At 47.4% G+C, this 22527-nt stretch overlaps 6 protein-coding genes across 6 annotated transcripts; 4 read left to right on the top strand and 2 right to left on the bottom strand.

The window, feature by feature from the left end:
- Positions 1–598: 598 nt before the first annotated feature.
- On the bottom strand, positions 599–2450 carry BDW43DRAFT_308406 (isocitrate lyase 1; the record flags this gene model as incomplete). The annotated part of the gene is made up of 5 exons (XM_032046499.1): positions 599–959; positions 1020–1572; positions 1634–1976; positions 2037–2192; positions 2247–2450. The coding sequence occupies 5 exons, from the start codon at positions 2448–2450 to the stop codon at positions 599–601; spliced, it is 1617 nt and encodes a 538-aa protein (XP_031902975.1).
- A 2596-nt stretch (positions 2451–5046) lies between these two features.
- Positions 5047–7059, bottom strand: BDW43DRAFT_249060 (deubiquitinase OTU2). The gene has a single exon (XM_032039778.1). It carries the CDS (start codon positions 6553–6555, stop codon positions 5578–5580), a length of 978 nt encoding a protein of 325 aa, XP_031902974.1. The 5' UTR covers positions 6556–7059; the 3' UTR covers positions 5047–5577.
- On the top strand, positions 6820–8320 carry BDW43DRAFT_267658 (short chain dehydrogenase/reductase family). Its single transcript, XM_032041016.1, has 4 exons — positions 6820–7172; positions 7231–7465; positions 7520–7823; positions 7876–8320. Exons 1-4 carry the CDS (start codon positions 7143–7145, stop codon positions 8093–8095), a joined length of 789 nt encoding a protein of 262 aa, XP_031902973.1. The 5' UTR covers positions 6820–7142; the 3' UTR covers positions 8096–8320.
- Positions 8321–9006: 686 nt separating this feature from the next.
- On the top strand, positions 9007–11755 carry BDW43DRAFT_298266 (putative potassium uptake transporter; the record flags this gene model as incomplete). The annotated part of the gene is made up of 11 exons (XM_032044531.1): positions 9007–9043; positions 9103–9223; positions 9280–9416; positions 9477–9663; positions 9738–9862; positions 9915–9956; positions 10016–10321; positions 10370–10484; positions 10625–11339; positions 11391–11434; positions 11485–11755. The coding sequence occupies 11 exons, from the start codon at positions 9007–9009 to the stop codon at positions 11753–11755; spliced, it is 2100 nt and encodes a 699-aa protein (XP_031902972.1).
- An 857-nt stretch (positions 11756–12612) lies between these two features.
- On the top strand, positions 12613–16074 carry BDW43DRAFT_267637 (alpha,alpha-trehalase). The gene is made up of 5 exons (XM_032041015.1): positions 12613–13002; positions 13079–13151; positions 13217–13338; positions 13395–15136; positions 15199–16074. The coding sequence occupies exons 1-5, from the start codon at positions 12877–12879 to the stop codon at positions 15329–15331; spliced, it is 2196 nt and encodes a 731-aa protein (XP_031902971.1). The 5' UTR covers positions 12613–12876; the 3' UTR covers positions 15332–16074.
- Positions 16075–18987: 2913 nt separating this feature from the next.
- BDW43DRAFT_248800 (MFS transporter) lies at positions 18988–21139 on the top strand. The gene is made up of 3 exons (XM_032039775.1): positions 18988–19649; positions 19700–20709; positions 20787–21139. Exons 1-3 carry the CDS (start codon positions 19271–19273, stop codon positions 21081–21083), a joined length of 1686 nt encoding a protein of 561 aa, XP_031902970.1. The 5' UTR covers positions 18988–19270; the 3' UTR covers positions 21084–21139.
- Positions 21140–22527: the final 1388 nt, after the last annotated feature.

Below are 22527 nucleotides of genomic sequence, written 5' to 3'. Positions count from 1 at the left end.
CGGGCATGGCACCTCATCGAACTCCTTGACTTGGCAGAATTTTTCAACATTTTCTGATATGTCTGTTGGGTGTTATACTGTATGTTTTACGGGATTAGCATATTGGATACTACAACACTTATATATGTAGTTTTAGTAGAGTATATAGGAGAGATCTGGTAGTTGAGTACACTATTTGAATTTAAAGCTGATATAACTTGATTTGGTAGAGGGGTTGTACTTTTCCTATAAAAGGTCCCTTTTCAAGCTCCGAGGCTCAGGTCTCACTAGCGCGAATTACGTTTCAGGCCGCCTTCTTCTTTGGGTGTAACCATTTCAACAGGCTGGCAATGATGTTACGGCAGACCCTTTTACTACCGTGGTGCTATGTAGACTACTACGGCTACCGAAACAGATTGTACCCAAGTTCATATTCCGTGGTAGGAAAAAGAAGGAAAAAAAATAAGATTTAAGGAAAAAATGCGATAACTAGATCATGCTATATAAAACGTGATCCTTTTCATCAAGGAGGTTACAATCTATACAACAAAAACTGCTCGTGGGTACTCAAAATCGGCTAAAGCAAAGAAAATCATCAATAGGGGCTTGGGAGCTGAGATTAGTGCTTGAACTGGTCTTCCGTCACACCCTGGCCCATGGCCGCGGTACTGCTGACACCGCCGGTGACCATCTTCAGGAGGTTATCGACATAGTTGGCACCGCTCCATTTCTGGTGAGTGACCACATCGACTCCCTGCTCCATCTCCGGCTCCTGAACCAGTTCACCGTAAGCGCGCATGCCCTGTTTGGAGAAGGCCCTGGCGAATTGGTCAGAGATGAGGGCCGTGGTGTGCAGACCGGCCAGGGTGATGAACTGCCAGGCGTAACCCAAAGCACCCAGGCGCTTGATGTATGTCTCTTGCTCATCGCGGGGCATGGCCTTCTTCCAGTTGAACGAAGGCGACAGGTTGTACGCAAGCCTAGAAGTTCATTATTAGCGTCCGATATTGCGTGCGTTCGCCTAATGGGGATGCACTTACTTTTGCTCGGGCCAGACGGCGTGGACACCGTCGGCGAACTCCTTAGCCTGGGCGTAGTCAGGAAGCTTGCTCTCCATCCAGATGAGATCCGCGAATGGGGCGAAGGCAACACCACGGTTGACGGCACACTGGGTGCCACCCTGGTACCGGTAGTAACCCTCACGGGTACGAGGGGCATCCCAGTTCCAGTAGATGTCAACGCCAGTGATACTCTTGGCGATCGCACGAGCTTCGGCGTTGCTCTTGCCCTTGGCGGCCTTCAGGTACTGATCGACGAGGGACTGCTTGTTGGAGTGCGCCCCCTTGTTGATGGCCTCGATGACAGCATCGCTGAAAAGCTTCAAGCCAGCCTGAGCAACCCACTGGTCCTCAATGGCCTGGAGCTCGTCCCCTTGCTTTCCGGCCTGTTCAGCTGCCACCATCAGGTCAACGAGGGGCTGGAGGTTGGGGTTGGTTGAGCCGACGATGAAGGCATGGTCGCGGTAATCGATGGTAGAGGTGATGAGAGTGGCAGCTTCCGCATCGGTTCTAGCAATGGCAAGGAGATCGGAGCCTAGGCATAGTCAGCTGAAAATATTCTCTATCAAAGCTAAGACCAGAGCTGTCACACGTACCCATGATATCAGCTTGGGCACGGATGGCAACCAAACGGTTAATGTGTTCGCTAATAGGCACAAGAACCTTGCCAGCCATATGGCCACATTTCTTGGTGCCAGGAGCCTGATCCTCGATGTGAATACCAGCAGCTCCGCGCTCGATGAACAGCTTGGTCAGCTTCATGACCGCAGTCAAACCACCGTGTCCAGTGTCAGCGTCGGCAATGATGGGACGTAGGTAGTCAATGTTTGGCAAGTTTCCGCGCTTCTCCTTGGGTGTCGTGATTCGTTCCTCGCGCTGTTTCCGGTCATGGAACAGCTGGGCCATCCAGAGCTGGTTGACCTTGTTGGGCACAGTGTTCTGGGTATGTTAGTTAAGGCGAATTTATGATCCAATATGGTCCGAACAAGTACAGCTTACCATGGGGTAATCAGCAAGATCCGGAGACGGCTCATCGGTGGAGGAAGCAGTGGAAGAACTCTGCCACCCAGAGACATAAACGGTGTCAAGGTATTTCGCCATTTGGGTAACCATTGTGGGTTCGAGACAACCGTAAGTGAAGCTGGCCACTTTTTTCTATAGCGATAACAAATTAGCTAGTTCTTGGCTTGTTTCAGTCTGAAAACGTACCTCGAAGTTGCTCTCAACGATCTTCCACAGCTTCTTGGCCTGGGTGTTTGAAGGGTACTCAATCTTCAGATTTCCACGCTTCGCCACAATCTGCTCTGCTGTGAAGGGGCGCTTGGTGTGTCGCCATCTGGAATCGTTCCACCAGGCCTTGACGGCTTGGACGTCATCCAAGTATTTCTTGTCCTCGTCCTCAAGATAACCCATGGCGCTAATGATGATAGGGAGCTTTCAAAACTAAGATAAAAGATATAGAGAGAGGTAGATGATATAATACAATCGATGCAGACTATATGCACTAATGCAGTGGATCTGTTCCCCTTAGTCTGATAGGAATACGGATGACCAGGAAAGAATGAGGGTCGCAGGAGAGGAAAAGGATAAAGGAGGAGGGAAGTCTGCTATTCAAAAAGCTTCAATTGAATGGCTCGGCCAAACCCAGGGTACTTATTCAGTTTGCACGCGCCATGAAAATGCGTCAGAGGGCTGGCCTGTCGGTAAACGCTCGGCTCAGCGGGACAAGAAGGAATGTCACAGAGCTCCGGCTTCGCACCCGCCGGGGAAATCTTACCAAGATCTTCTGCAGTTAATCATTGGACTAGGTTGGCCGTGAGCTAAATTCACAAGCCAGTGCCGAGAGTCGGGCAAGCTGACTGGTGCTGCGTTCGGAAGAGAGGATCGAGACTTTGCGAAGATCCTCGGTCTAATGGACATTCGATACTTTGTTGCCACTGAGTAACACCATAACTGAATAATTTATTCACCTCGTTCAGGGGCATTTTGGGCTTGCTGATAGGGTCTTTGATAGATGCCAATAGTTGAACAGGCAAATTTTTCCCATAATAATAGGTATTGTCGTTCAAGAAACAGAGATATAAAGGTCAATGATCTTCGAACTATACCTGTAGATGACGTCCACAACATGTGCTTGTTTCCCCGTTGACAGTACGTGACAATACACAACATGGCCGTGGTCACCCCAGCCGTGGTAATTATTGTATGTAACATTACACATCCTGAGTCATCAGAACTCCCAGGGGACCTGTTACTAAGTACACAGTAGACACCCTACATCGCATTGGTTCAACACAGTAAAATCGCCTCCAATAAAACCGTGCATTAACTCCCCAGGATGTTTCTCGTACAGCTGTTTCATCGTCCGCAATCCGCGACCACAATCCGGTCCGCGGGTGTAGCGGAGATGACTGGCTCCAAGGTTCACACCTAAGAATACTGTCCATACAGGCCACTGGCATACATGGATACCGATACTAGTCCCAGAAAGGCAACAACCTCGGCTGTCAACACACCAATCACAAGCGCCAGTGGTTCCCTATCCTTGAGCAGGCACGAGAATGGCCTCGGGAAAACAAGGAGCGATCTCCGTTTCATTGTCGATTATCTGCGTCTCTGTGACAGGGATAGTGAGCAATATATGGGATATGAGGCTTCGGACCTTGACCGAAGAACCAGATCACTTATATACGGAAAGCAGAAGAAGGGAATGATGATGAGGGGCCTCGTATAGGAGGAATGATCAATCGCAATAACCTGAGACATGCAGTGCTGACGACAAATTCACATGCATGTCATTTAATATATATTGATTTATTGACTTGCGACACGGCCAAGTGCAACCATTTCTTATGCATGTGTCAATGTGACTTATATTCAAGCTGGGGAAGCGTCCACGGATGGATGGAATCTACTTTGTCCGGATTCAGCTTGGTATAGGCATTTTCATTTCGAGGGTGCCTGCCCGGGTTCGAAGGGAGCTTGAGATATGATTCTTTTACTAACAGACCTTTTGCGCCGTCGCTTGGAGTTTTGAGCTAGATCTCTCCCAGCACAAGTGCTCTGCTATGGTGGAGTTTACTACGTCTATAAGACCTGCTCGACTTGAAGAAAATTGAGTCTTCGGCCCATGAAGCTCGTTGAAATAGCAGTCCGACTTGAATAGAACGCTTGCATGGCATTTTGCTTGCTACTGGGTAGCGATCTACTACCTAATACTAATACTACATTACTACTGGTATGCGCTCAGATCTACCCCCACAGGATTTCAACATCGTCGCACAGACCAATAAACAACAATGGTCTTGAACTACACATCATCTGACATACATTTGAACCTACTGAACCACCAACTGCTGGGGGAAAAAAGAAAGGAAAAAAAGAAAAAGAAAAAAGAGCCTTCTGCGGTGGAGCCCTGTTTGTATCGCTCAGGGCAAAACTATCGCAATGACATAATTCGATTCTGGTTGGAAACCAAGTCACAGAGGGGAACCACAAGCGAAAGGGACAGCATTGACTACAGTTAGACACCGAGACAGTGCAGATCCAACAGGAGATTTCCCTCCAAGAGGAGTAGACTGCGGGGAGATTTCATGCACACAGGCCGACGATATCCGGGGAAGCGAGGGAGAAGGATGCAACCTCGTCACCCAGTTCTGTCCCGACCGGTGATACAGAGGTAGAGCTGCTTGGCTAGCAGGGCACGAATGATGGAAATGCGGAGCATTTTGGTATTAGGGAGCATGGCCATCTATCGGTCTACTCTGTTCCCGATGCCCTGGTGTGAGTTTGGCTCTATATGAGCAAACATCGATGGCGAACTGGCCCGTGCTGTTACCCCTGTTACCCATTAAGTCTACTGATGGGTTCTGGAGGTCACTGAGTGCAACAAGAAGCAAATCCCTTGCCTGGAAATAAGGTATATAAACCAATACGTATTGAGAATATTTAGATAATACCTGTAACAATCACAGATACATTGCTTTGGCTCCTTCTAACAATCATATTACATAACGCCCTGTGTAAGCGGATATCGGATCTATACATTGAATTTTTTTCCCATCGGCTGGTCCGTTTTATAGTCAAACACCTGACAATGCATATCCTTCCTGCACCGGGCAGGACTTTCCCGACAAGAAGATTTCTTTTATGGATCCAAATAACAGTCGCGCATTAATCCACGCTTTCTCTCCCGGGCATTGGTCGAGCCCCGAACACTTCTATAATCGGGCTGACATCCTACAATGCGAGAGCGTGATTGTTGTAAGGCTTACAAGATGATCCTAGATCACTCAGAGGGAGGAATCTTCTATGATGCCCAAGGTCGACTTGATCGGAACCTGACGAAGCTGGGGCAATAAGGTCTCGGTGACAGCCTTTCCACGAAAGAAATTCTTAAGTAGCGAGACAAGTGGAGTTGGCGAAAGACTTAAGACTCGCTAAGAGATAAGCCCCGTGGCGGGAAAGATATCAGAAAGGAGCCTGGGCTTCGTAGTGACGTAGGTTTTGATCGTCTATCGACGTTCCTTGATAACCGAGATCATTTCATAAGCGCGTTGTAATGCTCACCCAGGCCATATGTATGCCTATAGTAGGCTAGCCAAATGACACGTTTGCGCTTCTCTTCCTCATCATACTCTTGAGTGTCACCCTCTATCTTTTCAATCCTACCGTCACCTTGGATGACATTGATTTCAACACCGTACGCCCTAGCGATTGCTAACAGTTCCAGTTGCCCGCCCCATTCTGCCGTAAGCTTGATCTTGCGCGTGTATTGTTCCACAGGCTCCTCCATGAAGGGCACAAAATCATCCTGGTGCTCGTTGATAAAGTCCGCGGTCACGGCCCTAACTGCTCTATAACCATCGTGCCGGGGCGATGCCACTGTATCGATGCGAGACTGGGTTGGGGACTTAAGAACAATTCTTTCCGGGTCGGGCTTCAAGCCAAGGCCTAACATTTCCAGTTGATAGGCAATAGAAGAGTAGAGACAGTGTCCATCTGGGTTGATCTCAATCTGCTTCAACCCCAACCGTTTGAAAACACCATCCATAACGTCTTTCTCATTTCCACGGTGATCTGTTTGTTTGGAAGCCTCCTCTGCGGCAATGGCAGACTGTGCGGCTTGCTCCGCAGCGCGACGTGCCAGACGAGCCTTCTGACGATTCGGCTTCTTCGGGCGAGGCGATGGGGCTGAGGACTCTGACGTAGCAGAAGATGTGTCTAGAGAATTATTCATCGATGGAGGGTGCTGTGAATCATCGGTCTGATCTTTCGGTTTCTCGTCTTCCTCGGAACCATTCAGATTAAGATCTTCGAGGCCATCAACGGGCTGGGCGGGCTCGCCATTTAATTCTGCAATCTCGGCCTGGTGTCGGTCGGAGAGTTCACTCTGCATCCTATCGCATTCTTCGTTAATTCCTCGGCGGGTTTTCTTCGTGGCAGACTTCTTCTTCTGTGTGATGCGTGCTTGGAGATCTTTTTGTTCCTTGCGGTGTTTCGCTAATAACTCCTCCATTCTCGCGGGAGATGTAATGCAAAATAATATATATTGTCTAGACAAGAAGGAAAAGTGAACGAAAAAGAAAACGCCAAAAGAAATGCAGGCTGTATGAGTTTAAGAAAATGGTGCTGTTGCTCCGCGACTACCCCATCTGAAGAAGTACAGCCCCGCAAACCCTTTCTTCGTTGCCCTAGCCGGGATCCCGAACAGGAATAGCGCAGGATAGGCCAGCTCGAGACCAACACTGGTTGCTGGACATACTCAGAGATTAAACACGGTTTTTAATAGATATTTCCGATATAATATTCTTCTCGGTTTACTAAATGATTGACATCTTTTTGGAGCCAACAGCTACCTGGAGAAATGTCAAGAGCGCATCATTATTCTTCCTGCTCCGGACGCCGGACAGCCTCGGTATCTTTCCAGTTCAGTTATCTCGGCCGCCGGATAGTTAGGGAGCCAGTGGTTATATGATGCGAGCATCCATCTACTCCTGGATGTCCCTTTGAATACAACCCATTCACCTTGATCTCACTCGTATTTATCCCACATTTTCTTTGTATTCTGTTGCTTGGCAATCTTTATTATTTGTTTTGGCTATCATGGATTCTCAAAGCCTGTTCGATGTCAAGGTCAGCGCTAGAATTTCTATCAAAATAGCGTCAGGTCATTACTGAACGCTGTACTTAGGGCAAAGTGGTACTGGTCACCGGTGGCGCCAAGGGCGTTGGTCGCATGATTTCCGAAGGTTTCGTAGCAAACGGAGCCACTGTCTATATCTCGTCCCGTGATGCCAAGGCTTGTGAGAAGGCCGTAAACGAGCTCAATGCACTCGGACAAGGAAAGGCACACGCGATTCCCGCTAATTTCTACAATGAAGAAGATGTCAAGAAATTGGCTGAAGAGCTTGGAAAGCGCGAAGGCAGTATGTTCTTGGCTGCCGCAATCCAGAAATAGTATCAACTAATCAACCAACCAGAGCTGCATGTTCTTGTCAACAACTCCGGATCGAACTGGGGCGCTCCTTATGATGAGTATCCTTCCGCTGCTTGGACTAGGGTCCTCACTCTGAATCTCCACCGGGTGTTCGATCTGACGAGGCTCGTTACCCCCCTGCTGGAGAAGGCAGCGTCGTCGGGCGATCCAGCTCGCATCATCAACATCGGTAGCATCGATGGACTTCGAGTCCCAGCGCTAGAGACCTTTGCTTATAGCGCTAGTAAGGCCGGTTTGCATCACCTCAGCCGGACTCTTGCCAACCACCTTGGTAGAAGGAACATTACGTATGTGTCATTTCGACGATAGGAGAATGTCCATTAACCAGGTTTCCTATAGATCAAACTCGCTGGCTTGTGGCCCCTTTGAGAGCAAGATGATGGCTGCTACTTTGGAATCCTATCGGGAGCAGATCGAAGGAAACATTCCACTAGGTCGTATTGGTACCCCCCAGGACGTGGCAGGTGCTTGCCTGTTCCTGAGCAGCCGTGCGGGCTCGTATGTGAACGGAGCCACTATCACACTCGATGGGGGCAGCGCTATTGCTGCCAAGCTGTAAGATATAGGGGAAATGGGGTAGCACATACGAGTAATCTCGATATCACAATCTGATATTGATGAACAAGATAATGTCCTTTTACGGAAGGTGTAACCTAAACCTTTTATATTTGCTTATTTGGCAACATTTTGTTTCAATCTTCACCTGCGAGCTTATGCACAATGTTCATGCAATTTAAACTTCTTCCTATTTTGACACGTTTTTTAGACTCTCGCAGCGCATGGCAAACAAGGACTAGTGGGTGGTTGAAACAAGCTATTGACATCATTGCGCATCTACACCAATCTGGCTGTATACTATCATGACATAGCAGCGTCAACTGGATGGCGCCACAGATGCCATAAGTCATGAGAGCTGGCGGGTAGCCTCGCTCGATCTGCAGTACAACATTGACTAAATGGGAAGGAAAGCATAATTCTCTAGGATCGCAAGCCATCAGCCCTTCTGATATTAGGATCGGCTTGCAGATGACTTCCTTCTCAACCAGCAGTGTCAGGGTGGCTGTACGACGTGTGCAGCTCATCTGTTTTATCTTGATTGAAGCACTGGACCAGAAAATTCCCTCTTACACGTACGGCGTTCATCTTCTAGGAATAGATCTAAACACTAGTGAGGGATTGTGTGGGGTTGAGGCTCTCCGCATCGGCATTGGTTTATATAAATCCCTCATTTTGATAGCTCTTACTCAACAGGAACACCTCTTTGTGTATACCAAGCCTCACGTGCCATCTGTTATTAGTATTTTATTTTGATATAGATCTATACAATATATTTAAACCCCAATATTGGAAAGCATTATTCCACGATCCTATATCGCATTCTGCCATGCCCATCGGTTCTAAAGATTCCGTTTCCGCGTCCCTGACAAACCAGCGTACCATAATTAATTACTTTCATTCAACAACGAAGTGATGTGGAAACCACCAGTAAACTTTATTACCTTGCATTGTACGGATATTATGACTTATGTTCATGAATAGCAGTGACTTACTGGATGATGGAAACAGATTCATATGTTATTCTCTGGAGCCTTCTGGGGCTGGCTATCCTTTTTCCTTCTGGCAATCTCAGTTCAATCGATTCTTTCTTTATTGGCGTCAGTACTGCCACAGTGACAGGGCTTAATCCGTGGGTTAATCTATCTTGTTACAGAAATGGAACTGGCTAAAGAAACTCCCATTTAGTACTGATGTGAAAGATCTGAAGACATATCAACAACTGTTTATATACTTCGTCCCCACGGTCTGCAACATGACCTTCATCAATATCATCGTGGTTATCGTGCGACTCTACTGGTTCGAGAAGCGGTTGAAAGAGACAGGTGCGTAACTGGCTCTTTGCTATGTACATACGAGCTGCGCTAATGGAAATCGTTCAATAGCCCCCACTGCCTTGCGTCCAAACTCACACCCAAGGACTTCCAAGAACTATGAATATGACCAGGAGGCACAACCTGCCAAGGTTAACACGGAATGTGCTCAGGAGCCGGAGCAAGTATCCCGGGAAAAGGACACCACGGACCATGACCACTCGGCAAAGTCGAGCAGAAGACGAGCAGCATCACCCGAGTAGGTGGAACTACTCCTCACTTGGCTATGGTCCTTGATCTGGAATTTACTAAAATTCACATGTTGGCACGCAGGCTAACTAACTCGAAGCCTCTAGATGGCCAGGATTCAGAAACAATAGGGCCAGTTAACCGTCGTATCACCTTTGCGGACAATGACAAAGCTCTATACATCCCTTCCCCGCGCGAACGTGACAGAGGTATGCAGCCTTGCTTCGTCTTATCGTAAAACTCATGCTCATTGAACTACAGGTCAGCCGATAGTCGAGATAGACGAAGGAGCAAGTAAGGATGGTACGTGAGCTTTTTCTTTCCTTTGTAAAGATGGTAGACAAGTAACTCGTTAATACTAGAAATCTCGGAATATGCCGACAACGACGACACAAAGTCAGAAGTGCGCCGCAGATTGAGAGATGCCCCTATTCCGCTCGAACGTGTAGCTTCCTCTATGTTTGTGCTTGGATCACAACCCAGCAAGTCGCAGGGTTCACAGCTTCGCGAAGCCGTCTCACTATCAAAGAGCTCCAACCTTCCATACATCTCTTCACAGGCGAGCCTCGGCAGGAACTCACGATTTTATAACTTGACTGCTGAAGACCGGGAGAAACTCGGCGGCATAGAATACCGAAGCTTGAAATTGCTCCTGAAGATTGTGATAGGTAAATGTCCTCAATTTTTGCATGGATTTGGGCTTACCCTAAGGGCAGGTTACTTCTTCGGCCTTCATCTAATTGGTGCAATATGCTTAGTGGGCTGGATACAGTATGCCGATCCTAAATATCGAGCCTATCTCAATGAGTGTGGACAGAATCATATCTGGTGGTAAGTGCCACAGGACATTATCGCATCTCCTTTTCCCTATCAGAAGTATACCTTTTTTCTAGGTCATGTTTGAAGCACCCTTTATCGCATTCGCATGTAATTTGAGAGTTCAGCATATACTCATCCTCGATCGATTTCAGGGGATTCTATTCGGCGCAAACCATGGTCAACAATCTTGGGTTCACCCTCACCCCGGACTCTATGGTATCCTTTCGAGATGCAACATTTCCCATGTTGATTATGAGTTTTGTTGCATACGCGGGAAATAACCTCTATCCCTGTTTTCTGCGTCTCATCGTTTGGTTTATATTTAAATGTGCACCTGAAAACTCGTCACTCAGAGAGCCCCTGGACTACCTCTTGAAATATCCACGCCGATGCTACACGCTACTCTTCCGTAGCAAGCCCACTTGGATTCTGTTTGGGATTGTCTTCGTCCTGAATGTCGTCGATGTCCTGTTGATTATCGTACTGGATTTACATAACCCCGCCGTTAACGCTCTCCCCGGTGGACCGCGGGTGCTGGCCGCTCTCTTTCAAGCAGCTTCAGCACGACATACAGGGACGGCGAGTTTCAACCTCGCCGACGTCAACCCGGCTGTCCAATTTAGTTTGCTAGTCATGATGTATATTTCTATCTTCCCCATCGCCATCAGCATGCGTGCATCCAATACCTACGAAGAGCGTTCGCTCGGAGTATTTTCCAGCGACGGAGAGGTCGACGAGAACAACGCCTCCAAATACATCCTGTCCCATATGCGAAACCAACTCAGTTTCGATCTGTGGTACATATTTCTTGGCATCTTCTGTATCTGCATTGCTGAATCGAATCGCATCATGAACCCCTCTCAGCCGGTAAGGTTGTCTTCCATGTCCAGCTTCCGAGCCGGAATTGATCAAGGACAGGGAATGACTGTTTTCGCGATATTCTTCGAGGTTATCTCCGCATAGTAAGCTGATGCTTAGTTAACCAATCTGGAGAGATGCTGACTCGTTCCAGTGGAAACGTTGGTCTCAGCTTAGGGTATCCAAACGCTACGACCTCCTTGAGCGGACAGCTGTCGGTATTCAGTAAAGTTGTTAACTGCCTCATGATGATTCGAGGGCGCCATCGTGGACTACCGTATCAGTTGGACCGGGCGATTCTTCTTCCCAACGAACGCCTTGTCGACGACCAGGTGGATGCTGGTTCGAATACTTTGTATACGGACCAGAGCTTGGATCCGATGGACAGCCGACAGTTGAAGGTCAAACGGTATCATACCAAGTAGCCTTTGTTTTGATTACATCACTATGCATTGTTCCGAACATACATACTACTGCTAGATAGGTTTCTATGCGATTGAAAACGGTATTTTTATTCCCGAGTAGACAAGTCGAGACGATGGGGAGGCATCAAGTGACAGTGCATACTCCGGACCTCCTCCTACCTTCGATAGAGCATCGAATCTGGCTTTAGTAAGAGAAATTACTTTATGAAATTACTTTATGAAACAAGGGAGGCGAAAGAAAAAGAAAAGAAAAAGACTAGAAGGGAAAAGGACAGGAAGGACAGCAGGAGGAAACTGCGCATGAAGTCGCCTGACTCACTTAGTGCTTGGATCTATGAAACAAGCGAGAAAGTCTGAGTGCGATGGATAAGAAAAGGACATCCCGTTGGCAGAGTGAGCTGGCTGCCCTATGATAGAAAAGCTTCTGCCCATTAATTTTTTATGGGTCGGTGGAGTAAAAATCGAGGACATTAAATCATCGCTCCGATATGCCGTCATCGCCTTTTGGTCCTCTCGCTCTCAGTGTACCAACAGTGGAATCCGTATGTGAAGATTCTCTAGGTCTCTAGGATAGAATTAAAATAAATTGGAATTTCCCCTGAGTAAGGAGGAACACGATTTTGGAATGTTCACACCGCTATCTCTTGGAAAAAAGCAACGAGGTGTGTCATCCCACGTAGGGAAGGATTTTAGAAAGACTCAATTCAATAGATTCTTCCTTAGTGTTGTGACGTCGCGTGGGGACCCATTGAAATCATACTAAAATTGGATTGATTGATTCTCTCCCCTGTGGCCAATTCATAGAGTCAGTCGTCTTTTATTTTTAAATTTTATATTTAAAATCGTTTAGAACATCTTCTTACTCAACTTCACCTCCTTTTCTTCTTTCCTTTTTGTTTTGGTCTTACATACTTTTCTCGATATATATACCCCGAGTACCGCCCGATTTCGACCACAGCCGTGATCACCGCCGAAAACGCCACAAATTAGAACCTTGCAGGGGTCATTGGTCTTGCTTCAAACCCATTATCCTGGTTCTTCCCGGTCCCTTCATTTATTTTTCCCCCCAAATTTCCAGCTCCCTTCAGCTCTCTATTTTCACCCCAAATCACCCTTAGACGATGAGCTCGTCAAATGGACAACCCCGCAGAACAAACTCCACCGACCCTTTTTCTCATCCCGACGTCTATTACGGTGACGAGGAAGCCAACGCGCGCATCAAGGATCGCAGACGTGCTTTTTCTACGGTGAGTATAAATAGAGAGGGGCTCCCTGATGATAAGGCCATTATAGTCAACTAACCATTTCTGGGTCATATTACAGAACCTGAAGTCGTTCAATCGCCAGGATATCCAAAATTTCCTTGGTGGGATCCCCGCAAGAAGAGGCAGTCATGGTACGTGCCTGATCCAATCTGAAGCAATTCCCGAGCCACATAGACTGACGCACGTGCTCCGACAGATGAGATCTCCGCCCAACCCCGCAAGTTCCTTATCGATGTCGAAGAGACCCTACAGAGTCTCCTGGAGAGAGAGGATACGGATAGGAACATGCAGATCACAATTGAGGACGTAGGCCCCAAGGTGCGTGGATTGGCGGCCCTTTTGACCCCGTCGGCAGAGGCTAAATGATATACTAGGTGCTCTCCCTGGGAACCGCGGCCTCTTCCGGATACAACAAATTCGACGTGCGAGGAACGTATATGCTGTCCAACCTCCTGCAGGAGCTTACCATCGCCAAGGACTATGGCAGGAAGGTCATTGTCCTGGATGAGGCTCGTCTAAGCGAAAACCCGGTCGCCCGTCTCTCCCGTCTGATTAAGAACTCCTTCTGGAACGCCCTGACTCGCCGGATAGATGGTTCGAACATTGAAGTGGCTGGCCGCGATCCCAAGGATTGGACTGACGACCCACGTCCCCGAATCTATATTCCCCCGGGGGCCCCTGAGCAGGTGGAGTATTATAGAGGGATTGCCGAGGCACACCCGGAACTGCGCCTGGATGTGCAGGTGCTCGATTCAGAAATTACTCCGGAGTTTGTGAAGGATCTTAATCAAAAGCCCGGTCTTCTCGCCTTGGCGATGGAGAAGAAGTATAATGAAGAGACCAAGAAAATCGAATATACTGGGATGCCATTCGTCGTTCCCGGAGGTCGATTCAATGAACTGTATGGGTGGGACAGCTACATGGAGTCTCTGGGCCTGTTGGTCAGCAATCGAGTGGACTTAGCAAAGTCCATGGTGATCAACTTTTGTTTCTGTATCAAACACTATGGAAAGATCCTCAATGCCAACCGGACTTACTACCTGCTACGTTCCCAGCCGCCATTTTTGACCGATATGGCTCTGAGGGTGTATGAGCGGATTAAGGGAGAACCCGACGCATTGGAATTCCTTCGGACTTCCACTCTTGCTGCCATTAAGGAATACTACAGTGTTTGGACCGCTGAGCCACGTTATGATCCCATATCTGGTTTGTCGCGATACCGGCCCGAGGGATTAGGCGTACCGCCGGAAACCGAGCCAACGCATTTCCTTCACCTGCTCACACCCTATGCTGAAAAACACGGCATGGAATTTAAAGAATTTGTTCAGGCGTATAACAATGGCATCATCAAAGAACCAGAACTGGACGAGTACTTTATGCATGATAGGGCTGTCCGAGAATCTGGCCATGATACAAGCTACCGTCTGGAGAGAGTCTGTGCTAACATCGCCACCGTTGATCTGAATTCTCTGCTTTATAAGTACGAAGTGGATATTGCTCGGATCATCCGAACTTATTTCAAGGACAAGCTCGAGGTCCCCCCTGAGTTCCGTACTGCTCAATCAAAAGATATTGCAAGCGAATCCTCATCGGTATGGGACCGCCGAGCTAGGAGAAGAAAAACGAGGATGGACACCTATTTGTGGGATGATGAAAAGGGGATGTACTTCGACTATGACACAGTCAAACAAGAGCGGTCGTCTTATGAGAGTGCTACGACTTTCTGGACAATGTGGGCGGGTCTCGCCACCCCCCACCAAGCGGCTGAACTGGTCAGCAAGGCACTTCCAAAGTTCGAGGCTTATGGCGGTCTAGTCTCAGGTACTGAAGAGTCGCGTGGAATTATCAGCTTGGACCGGCCTAATCGGCAGTGGGACTACCCGTATGGATGGGCACCCCAGCAGATGCTGGCGTGGACGGGGCTGCTCCGCTACGGCTACCAGGAGGAAGCTGAACGACTCGCATATAAGTGGTTATATATGATCACCAAAGCTTTCGTCGATTTCAACGGCGTTGTCGTCGAGAAGTACGATGTTACTCGGCCCATTGATCCGCACCGGGTCGATGCTGAATATGGAAACCAAGGTGTAGATTTCAAGGGAGCACCTCGTGAAGGGTAGGATACTTCTTGTCTGCGCACTTTACAATAGAATTTGGCTAACGTTTTTCAATCTCTAGGTTCGGCTGGGTCAATGCCAGCTTTGTGTATGGCTTGGAGATACTCAATGCTCACCAGCGGCGGGCCCTTGGAGCCACCACTCCATATGAGACGTACAGCAAAGCTGTCGCAATCCAGGACGATTACGAATAACCGACTACAACTGAGGCGATGCATTATGCACATCTTTGCTTACTGTTTTGATTTAGCCGGCGGCCACTATTCCTTGCAAATAACCAAAAAAGGACGGTAATGGGAAACCGAACTTAGGCTTGTACAGATAAGAGCCGGGTTGAAATCTTGATTGCACCTGCCGTGCGGTCACATTTCCCTTCCCTTTCTCGTTCGTCATATTTTTGCTTTTGCTTTCCTTATTTCTCCTCTGGGCTTAAAGATGCGTGAATGGGAATAGAAACTGGCTTTCATTCTGAGGGTATTTGGGTGAGCTATGATCCAGCCACAAGTGGTACAGGCGTCGTTTCTTTACTTTCACTTCATAATGTATTTGAGTTTCGAATTATATATCACGTCCAGCAGCCGTTGAATGTAACAGTTTGAGATTTCTTCTCTCTTGCTTTTTATACCTATTATTCTTTCCCGACAATCAGCTTTTTTAACCCGTCTCGCCTTCTTGACTTGGCGATGTAGTTCTAGACGCATGCGCATTCTCGACTATTTAATGCAGGATCAAGTCTGTCAAGATTTATGAGAGCTCTGAACGTGCTGTTGGATAGTTTATGGCTTAGATAGAGTTCGAGTAATCTTTATCTAGGTACACAGTGAAGTTAGTTGCAGTCCGTGGGGTCTCCAATCGGCATGAAGACATCTATAACTGGGGCTTCTTATTGCGCCTTTGGCTTTTACATATAAGTCAGCTTTTCTACCATTCTATTTATTAAGCAAGCCGCATTATTCCATATATAGCCTAGTAATTCATTGAGTTGCGACTTCCATACAGTCTAACGTCACATTCTGCATCATAGAAACCGTATCATCCCTGGACCAAAGTATCTTCCTTAGCATAAGTACTCTGATAAAGTGGTTGGATGTCAGACTGGCTTACCTGCAGACAGAATAGAATCCACGGCGGAGAGGAGGAATAAATGCACATCAGGTTGGCATACATTGATAACAGTGATGGGGTTGGATAATGTACATATATACCTTATATCGATAGCCCAGGGACTTAGGCTTCTCCAGATGACCTAAGTTGGTGACATATCGGGGGCTGACATTCTCGGGCCGTTTCCCCCCTCCCCCCGTCTTTTCACGACAGGTTGCACCAGAAGGGATGAGACGATGCCAAGTTCAGCAATGATGATACGCCTTGAGCAGTACAATGGAAGTTTCTTGCTGGCGCATTGTAGGAGTGGATGGGAATATCTGAATAGACTTTACAAGACGTCCAATAGCCAAATGTCTAACCGAAATGTTTTATTCCTGAATCAAAAGTGCTTAGTGTGATCATTAAAGCGAAGGGCTGGTCCATTTCATTTGTCATGTCGGTGCACATAGCCAATTCTGGAATGATAATCCTTCGCTTTTGCTTTACACAAATGTACACAACGTGAGACGCCGGACACCCATGTAGATACCCTCTGTTGAGCGAGCGGTTGTCCGTACGCCCAGGAGCCATTCATGTATTGATCGCCAACTATCCTGGCGCGTTCCCTGCTCAAGCAAATTGGCGGGGAGGTAGAAATTGGTGATGAGAGGACGAACTAACAGGCGTAGAAAGGGAAGAAAGGTATTGGGGCGGGGAAGGGACGTTAAAGAAGAATGGCCGTGATGGTTCCGACTGCGAAGCAAGCAACAACGAAAGACTTGTGCGGACCTTATTTTTGCTAACGTTGTCATTTGTGGTGTACCTTTTTAACACTAGCCCAAAGTGTTCGAAGGCAATATTTTCTCGTGGATTTTCTATTAATCTTACAAAGATATTGCCTGTTTGATGGCATTATTACGTGCCTTTGTGTTTTACGATGACTGGCGCTGGCAGAGCGAAGGCAGTGACAAAGAAAAAGAGTTCTTCGTAATAGGCACCTGAGATTCGATGTTTGCCAATTTAGATTAGGGATAATATATTGAGCCAAGTTGGCGTCTAGAACTAGCAAGATGCATGAGATCTTCATAGAAGGCTTGCTCTGTGGGGGTGATCGGCCGTTGGCTTGCTGTTGGGCATCTATGCAGACAGAATAGAGTGGAGAAGATCTATATAAATTAAGACAGCGCTAAGATGTCCAATGGCACCTGCGGAGTGCCTTGATAGATAGCGCTGCATGGTACATGAATAAAATGGAGGGTGCTGGTCTCGGCGTCCGAAGTTCAGGCCAATCGTGAGGAGGATATGCAGTGTTTGATGATTTGGGGGACTTGTGACTGCATAAAGGGCCACTTCATATGCAGTTGGGCGTTTGTGTATACTGTTGCTATTTGTTGGCATGCTTGGGTTTTGATATGGACGGACTAGTGGCACTGACAAGTGTTTGGGTTTTGCTTGGGCGTTTAGGGCAATGGAAGATATTGTAGATTGAGTTATGGAGCACAGCCGAGTTTATCTACAAACCTTACACTATACACCGATTCTTTATAGTGGGTTGATACTACTTGCGAGTTATCCCATCACTTTAAGAACCGAGTCCTTGCACATATGGTATGTATATCTGCTAAAATTATGAAATGTAGATCACCCAATTCTCTGTCAAGTGTATAAAGGACAGCCCACAACGACGATAACAGCTGTGTCGTTGGCTTTTCTACCGGCTACTCAATTTAGGCTTCCAGATACCTATGGCTATACTTTTGGTATTATCGCAACCCCATTAACAACCAATTAGAGTAGGGAGGTTTTATGGGGGCAAGAAAGGCATAGTCGAAGCACCTGAGAAGGTTACGGATATTCCATAGGGCTTCTTGAGAATATATTGGACTATAATTGCCTTCATACAATACTCTTTATGTTGTATGCATCTACAGGAATTAGAAGATATCAAATAATCTTCTCGTGTCTCTCCCTTGGAGCCACATCATAAGCATTCATTAATAATGAGAATTGGACATCTCACTTATACTAGTAGACCCGAGCATGGTTTTGCGGAGTGGTTCCCCAGCTTCCACTTCAGTATCAGGACTTCAAGATTTTAAAATGCTTGACCTCGGTAAAACATGGTCAAGGCGCGATAGAACCCGCACGCGGGGACCCGACATGCGTGCCGACTGGAGGGTCGGATGGAACGGCACGCCGTTACTCGACCGTGACTGGATATCTGCCCTACATTCTGGTCCACATTCCTTAAGATTTGATCCAACGTTAACAGTTGCCAATAGCATATACGGTGCTTGAATGACACCATGGACAGCTTCTGGGGGATTTACCCAAGTCAGGTACATGGTTGCGGATTAATATCCGAAGTGTCTGAATCATACCTCAGAAAAACGCAAAACCTCGCCAGCATCAATGCCCAGATGGTGAAAACCTATAACAGCAATTTAAGTCAACAAAATCTACTATTCAGTACTACCTAGAGATCTCTAATAAAAACCAGGGCCAACATGACCCTCTCTGGAGTGGGGTTCTGAATCTGCCATCTACGCCTTCCTTTTTGATAACTAAATTGAAGTAAGTGTTGATAACAAGCAATCTTCCGCACGGGTTGCAGCTCCCATATTCGAAAATAACCTCTTGATTGCTTTCTCTTTCACTTTTTTCTTCTTCTCCCCCCTCATTTTGTCCTTTTCCGCTTCACTTCTCCCATATTTTCTCCCCTCTTCTTCCATGTCCGCTGGGAAGATGTCAATAGAGCATATCTCTTATCTTTAATGTGTCAGTTTATCTCACTAATTAGACTCTCACGCTGCAGCGTTGATGCGGGCGTCTCCTTTCATCTGTAGTTCACCGTTTTCTTTCCTTTTCGACAGTTCTGTTGGCCTCCTGACTCAACCGTTTCCCCACACACGGCGCTCAGAAAGAGGCGTAACTATCGGTCCGAGTTCTTGATGTGCGGATTTCCATTGTCCACTTGCTTTTATCCCAGGAATTGAGTCTATGCGCAGCACAGAAAGTATCTCAAGGCTAGTCGAAAGTACTGAGCTATGGAAAAGGGAGACACGCCTGCGGTTTTACCGCTAAACCATACCTCTATAGACATTGAGGACCATGCAATCAATTCACCTCGCGGGAACACCGCAGGCACGGCTAGTGATCTCCAATCCATATCGCCAGAGGATCGCCCACCCCAGGCATTTGAAGGAAAGGATGAGGAAGACAGTGCTCCTTCCTACTCCTCAAACGCAGACCGCGATACTGCGGTTGTGGTACCAAGACTAAGTCGCAGAGGACTTTTTGGTCAATTCACGCTGCTGGCGGAAATTGAAAATCCAAAAACGTACTCCCGGAGGAAAAAGTGGTTCATCACCTTCATTGTTGCATGGGCAGGAGCAACAGCCCCGATGGGAAGCGCCATACTCTTCCGTAAGTCAACGCTCTCTCTGAGTTTTAGCCCAGTTGTTAATTATGTTTAGCTGCTCTCTCTCAGGTCACCAAAGAGTTGAATTCCACAACCACCGTAGCGAATCTCAATATATCGCTGTACATGCTTAGTATGTCAATTTTCCCCTTGTGGTGGTCGTCTTTCAGTGAGAAACTGGGGCGACGGACTATATACCTTGTGTCTTTTTGCCTGTTTGTCATATTCAATGTACTCTGTGCCGTTTCCAAGTCGATGGCCATGCTCATCGTCATGCGGTTACTCAGCGGTGGCGCATCGGCTTCGGTCCAGGCAGTCGGCGCAGGAACGATTGCGGACCTATGGGAATCGCAAGAAAGAGGCCGTGCTATGAGTATTTTCTACCTGGGGCCATTATGCGGTCCGTTGTTGGCCCCTATTGTTGGAGGTGCTCTGGCTCAACGGTGGAGGTGGAGGAGTACGGCATGGTTTCTAGCAGCTTATGGAGGATTAACTGTAGCATTCATATTCTTCGCTCTTCCGGAGACATTGGTATCGCCAAAATCTTCTGCCTCTATTACGATGAGTGAGCAGCAGCATCCGATTGGGCGCCGGCTGAGTCGAGTTTCTTCTCGTCAGGTCGTCCGGTTTACGACAAAGTGGCTGAAGATCCTCAAGATGGTTTTCCTTGACCCATTGAAGATCGTGCTTTATCTGCGGTATCCACCAGTCTTACTAACGGTTTACTATGCAAGTATCACCTTTGGCTCCCTCTATGTGTTAAATGTTAGTATCGAACACACGTTTGGAAGTAGTCCATATGGATTTACTACGATCATTGTTGGACTACTTTACATCCCAAATTCTATAGGATATGTCGTCGCTAGTATGTTCGGGGGGCGATGGATGGACAACATCATGCAGCGGGAAGCCAGGAAGGCGCAAAGATATGATGAGAATGGCAATCTAATCTATCACCCCGAAGACCGTATGCGCGAGAATGCTTGGCTTGGTGCTTTTCTCTACCCCGCTGCGTTGATTTGGTATGGATGGACCGCCGATCGGGGTGTTTTCTGGCTTGTGCCGGTATAGCGACTATTTCTTTCCTCCCTTCTAATTTCCTGTGTTCAGTGGGCAAAAGGGCTGACAGTCCGTCACTGCAGATGATCGCAAACTTCTTTTTTGGCATCGGATCTATGCTTATTTTTAGCATGGCAACGACGATGTTGACGGAATTCATGCCCAAGAAGTCATCCTCAGGAGTCGCACTAAATAACTTCATGCGGAACATCTTCTCCTGTGTTGGATCTCTGGTAACCGCTCCTATCATCGACGCTATTGGTAATGGCTGGCTGTTTACGATTCTCGGAATTGTTGCCTTTCTCAGCAGCTCCGTCCTATTCGCAATGAAAATCTTCGGCCCTCGTTGGAGAAAATCAATGGATGCACTCAAGCATTGACAGCATTTGTTAACATTCCTATGTGGAGGCCCTAGGGGACATGGGGTTCTGGAACGCACAAAAGGATAAATTCTCCTTTTCTTTCTTTCTGTTTTTCTTTTCCTTTCTTGTTCAAGTTAGGCTGCTGCTATGCATCACCGTGAGTATTGTATACATTCTGTATATAGCAACCTGTTTACACTTTTCCCTGCATCGACTATTCTCATTTTCTCGGAAAAGCGAGTTCAGGTACGAAGCGCTGGAATTATGGAATATGTCACATGGTTGGTCTGGATAGTCACCATAATGCTCGCTGGATGATGTTACCGCTACAAGATACCCAAAAAGCATGAATGAGGTTATTTTTAGAGCTATTGTGAAGCTGGATGCCGCCAGGTACATTTGGAGTACAATCAGTCCCTGGCATGCCATCATAGGTCAGTAGAACAACTCAGTGGGTCGCATCGAATCCGACGGTTTCTATGAATAAAGTTCATTGGGAGCGAAGATAGCTGCCAAACATGTTTCACGAAAAATTCCGTCCCATCTTGTTGTACTACTACTATCACCCCTCAGCTCCCTCGCTAAATTCAGAACAAGCCACCGGGCGAGACAGCAAGCAGAACGGAGACGGATTGGACATGTCTTAGACCCTTTTAATTGTTTCCTGGGCGAGTCCATTCAGTGACTGTATCCACTCGCTACCTGGCCCATAGGATGGGGTCAATGATCCTCCCGTAGTATACCATCGATATAGATCGTGGAACTACGAACTAGGCCCTATCATAGAAACCACAAAATGAGCCGGGCAGCACTAGGGTGGCTCGGACCAAGATGGAGGAATGCGTAATGAACCCATAGGCCATTAATACCCTGCATTAAGTTATTGTCAGGGTCAGGCGGTGGTACGCAAGAATTCAGGTAAGGCAAATAACTACATCTGGGCCGCTGCATTGAGCACCGTGGGATGACGTTTGGGCCATGCAATCCTGCTATTGGCCCGTGGACATTATAAATATGCGATGAAGGTTCTCGACGGAGGTGTCAGAGTCAGACTCTCTCCCAGCGCCGTCAAACGTTCCGCAGTAGTGCCTCATCGATGCATGTTACGTCGGCGACATTCACTATGGCTTGCGCCCCATCGATCAGCAGGGCTCGGCGATAATGCAGAGATCTAGGGTAGTCGATTTGATATAAGTGCTAGCTGTTCGACTCTGTATGGCAGCTTTTATCTCGCTGGGATAGATCTCTGGCGATGCGAAAGGGGTATTGGCCATTATAGTTAATTATCCAGCGTGGCGGGATCTCGATGATGTGGATGGAATCAGTTGCTGGCTTCGGTTTCTCAGCCAAGGGACGCATCAAGTTTAGCGTGGCTGGATTAGTAGGTTCTCGAATTTTAGTGATTCCTTTTGTGATTCTTCCGATATTGATGGATCTGCTTGTGGGCGCCATGACAGCCATT

This window comes from Aspergillus alliaceus, assembly GCF_009176365.1.
Source record: "Aspergillus alliaceus strain CBS 536.65 unplaced genomic scaffold BDW43scaffold_9, whole genome shotgun sequence".
NCBI classification, from domain to species: Eukaryota; Fungi; Ascomycota; class Eurotiomycetes; order Eurotiales; family Aspergillaceae; genus Aspergillus; species Aspergillus alliaceus.
This window is presented reverse-complemented; position numbering and strand designations above follow the sequence as displayed.